The following is a 3,734-nucleotide window of genomic DNA, read 5'->3' on the forward strand; positions in this document are numbered from 1 at the left end:
TTCCCACCAATTTCTTGGTATGCCATGTTCTTCTTCACTATTTCCCTCTTTTTATTATCTTTAGATCCTTCAGTTGCTTTGATTATTATAAAATTTTAATCTTTTTTTGATATTGTAGTTGGGTTTCTGCTGTTGGATGCAAATTTATTGGTATACTTTGTCCTTGGTTATTTTTAACATCCCTACATTTATAATCATAATATCATGATAAAAATCTTTACTTTTTTGTAGAATCCAATGTTATTGTCAAAATCCTGATTGTTGTATCTATTATTATTATGATATTTCAGGGTACAAGAAGGCTCAAAAATAACTTAAAGATCCATAAAACACCATACCCACAAATCAAAATCTCATCTTTTGTGTTATGAAGATGAATTCTTGATGATTTACTTTTACCAATGAAGGAAGCCAAAGATCCTCCAACTACCATTACAGTTACCGCCAGACCAAACCAATCTAGGGCTTTACCACAAAGGCTTCTTCAACTACTTGCCTTGTTTCTTATTTTATGTTTTACCGTTTCTTTGTTTAGTATATACATGATCCGGAAAACCAGTGTCATTACAACGGTAACTTCATCGATCCCCATTTTACAACCATGTGTCCAAGAGAAACCAACCGACGATCTTCACCGTTGGATCACACCTCGTTCGTATCTTATTCATACAATGAGTGACAAAGAGTTGTTTTGGAGAGCTTCTTTTATGCCACAAGTGAAAAGATATCCGTTTGAAAGAGTCCCAAAGATTGCGTTTATGTTCTTGACTATCGGCCCGTTACCATTGGCTCAGTTATGGGAAAGGTTTTTTCAGGGGCATAAAAGTCTTTTTTCAATATACGTTCATTCGCTTCCATCATATGAACCCCGTTTTCCACCCACATCTGTTTTTTATAACAGACAGATCCCAAGTAAGGTATAATACATTTGTATGAAGCATAAGTGTACACTGAAGGGCATTTTAGGCATTTCACTAATAATAAAAAAAACAATATGTTTTATTGTTTATAATCCAATTTTATTAAAATTTTGCATGATTTTGCAGATAGCCGAATGGGGTCAAATGAGCATATGTGATGCCGAAAGAAGATTATTAGCGAATGCGCTTCTCGATATCTCAAATGAATACTTTATTCTTGTATCCAAATCTTGCATTCCCTTATATAATTTCACTATAATCTATGATTACATAACTCGATCCAAATACAGTTTCATAGGCTCGTTCGATGACCCAGGACCACATGGACGTGGTCGGTATGACCCAAACATGTTACCCGAAGTTAACATCTCACAATGGAGAAAAGGGTCCCAATGGTTTGAAGTCAACCGAAAACTCGCATCGATTGTAATATCTGACATGAAATATTACCCAAAGTTTTTGGAGTTTTGCAGGCCCCCTTGTTATGTCGATGAACATTATTTCCCAACTCTGTTAACTATCAGGGTACCAAATATGCTAGCAAACAGGTCTTTGACTTGGGTTGACTGGTCACGAGGTGGGGCCCACCCTGCAACGTTTGGGGCAAATGACGTTACAGATGTGTTCATGAATAAACTTCATGAAGGACGTGAATGTGTTTATAGCGATGAACAGTCTTTGATTTGCTATCTGTTTGCTAGGAAGTTTGCTCCTAGTTCTTTACAACGGCTGCTTGATTTTGCACCAGAATTTTTGGGGTATTGATGCGATCTTAAATTGATATATGCTTGAAGCGGTTTATTTAGGTGTAAAGATGAAAATATGAATTCTCTTTTATATATTTTCATATAAAAATTGGGTTTTTGTAGTCTTTTAGCTGAGAATTTTGTTAGAAAACCTTAAAATCTACAATTTTGTTAGCAAAAGCTTGAACCTTTTTTATAATATTCTTGCAAAACTGAACAAAGTTTTGATTGTGGCCTTGATGCTTGTTCTTTAACTGATATAATGGCAGACTCTATATTGAACTTTCAAAAGTATCTTTTGATGTTTAAAACATATATACATAGTAATATAAAACTAGTCCTATGCAACACGTAATATTTACCAAATTAAACAGAGCTCGGGGTGAATATCTGACCAATTGCTTCAAGAGGAGAGACACTCCAACTTTCTACATGTTTAACAATCTGCATGTGAAACAGTACTAATATAAAATATGAAACATTCAACACAAATAATAATATACTCTTTATTCATTTTTACTCACTCTAAACCAATCGTCAAAATCATAGACAGTAGTCCCGTCAATGCAAATAAGAGGCCTCCAAGGTAGTTTAAGGTACGTCCTGCGAATTCAACTTCGACTTCGTTAACTAATTCTAAACAAACTTCAAATTGTATTTGCTTTAATCCCAGTTTGAATAATGTCATGTTCATCTTAAAATGGAGTACAAACCTTAATCTCCATGATGCCTTCACAGACTCTGCATCACCATTCAGAACCTGCGTTCCACCACATCAATGAAAACAAGATATCACCAAATAGTCAAATACCAAAAAAAAAACATAACCTTTAACTTAATGAAATACAATTAAACAAAAAAAAACAATACCTTTGTAATGTTTTTCAATGAGATTGATGGATCGTCAAAGAACGGTATAAGCAATTTCAAGTTGCGAGAGTACAGCTCCCTACCTGCAAGTCCACAATATCAAGATACACACACCGACACAAACGAAAAAACATTGTAAAATCATGTAATTTATGTCACACTTCAAATGAGTTCAGTCATTTAAGTTGTTACCACTAAATCTAATGGTCGGATCTTCAAATACACAATCGTCCGCATAAATCCCAGATGTAAAATTTCCTAAAATCAATAACTACAGAAAGTTATAAAATATGCCTGATCAATAATAACATATGAACATTAAACAAATGCAACAAGGTTACCTACCTGTAACAAAATAAGCATTGTCATAGTCTTCCTTCAATACAATCATAATATCATCTATACAAGTAACAGAGGTTTCGTATTTCGGTTCCGGAGCCGCTTCATACAATCTGCAATAATATGAAAACATCAATCCCTACAACCTCTTAGGAACCCTAAACTTGTATATCATTAGTACCAAATTAGCAGTGCTTACTGGTTCTTGTTGAAGGAAGAGAAGAGCCTTAAGATCTCTGTAGCTCCACTGACAACAAATTTCAAGACTTGTGGTGTGTCTTTTGTGTTTGAACATCGAATACGATTACAAAGCCTCTGCAGATACTTTCAGTGGAATTATAATTATAAGATAAATATGAAGATGAAGGTAGAAAGCAATAATAATAATAATAATAATAATAATAATAATACCTGATGTGGTTGAGTGTTTAATGGTAACCGCACATTGAAGCAGATGGCTCCAGCCATGTTTGTTATCGTCTCTCTCGAAGGACTGTTAGGTTATTAAATCGATCGGTCTCATCTCCATAAATTTTGAATTGCTCTCTTTTGGTTTGACAACTTCCATTAGTGACATCACTATGGTTTCTTGAGGGTTGATTAATTTTTTTTATAGTTCGTTTATTTGTTAGTTTAAACTTTTATTGTAGGAACTTCGATACTTCATACGTGTATTATTGTATTTCAGGTCACAAACGTTAACGTACTTAATTTGGACATGCTGATGCACGTATTGAAGACCCGGGACGTCCAGCACGCATTGCGAGAAAGATTGAAGAAGGTTGCCGGTGACACGTCCCATCGCGATACACGATGGGCATGCTTGAAGACCCATCGCGTAACGCGATGGGACTTAAAT

At 34.8% G+C, this 3,734-nt stretch overlaps 2 protein-coding genes across 2 annotated transcripts; one reads left to right on the forward strand and one right to left on the reverse strand.

Annotated features, from left to right (window-relative positions):
- Positions 1–317: 317 nt before the first annotated feature.
- On the forward strand, positions 318–1,717 carry LOC143540474 (glycosyltransferase BC10-like). The gene is made up of 2 exons (XM_077033525.1): positions 318–917; positions 1,047–1,717. The coding sequence occupies exons 1-2, from the start codon at positions 402–404 to the stop codon at positions 1,683–1,685; spliced, it is 1,155 nt and encodes a 384-aa protein (XP_076889640.1). The 5' UTR covers positions 318–401; the 3' UTR covers positions 1,686–1,717.
- Positions 1,718–1,861: 144 nt separating this feature from the next.
- Positions 1,862–3,343, reverse strand: LOC143541584 (uncharacterized). The gene is made up of 8 exons (XM_077034373.1): positions 3,287–3,343; positions 3,075–3,202; positions 2,882–2,988; positions 2,729–2,794; positions 2,537–2,619; positions 2,380–2,426; positions 2,191–2,269; positions 1,862–2,110 (listed from the first exon to the last, which is right to left on the reverse strand). The coding sequence occupies exons 1-8, from the start codon at positions 3,341–3,343 to the stop codon at positions 2,033–2,035; spliced, it is 645 nt and encodes a 214-aa protein (XP_076890488.1). The 3' UTR covers positions 1,862–2,032.
- Between the last annotated feature and the right edge of the window lie 391 nt (positions 3,344–3,734).

The sequence above is a fragment of the Bidens hawaiensis genome, unplaced genomic scaffold (assembly GCF_021521415.1).
Source record: "Bidens hawaiensis isolate Kalapana, Puna unplaced genomic scaffold, B.hawaiensis_p1.1 tig00000820_1, whole genome shotgun sequence".
In the NCBI taxonomy this organism is placed as follows: domain Eukaryota; kingdom Viridiplantae; phylum Streptophyta; class Magnoliopsida; order Asterales; family Asteraceae; genus Bidens; species Bidens hawaiensis.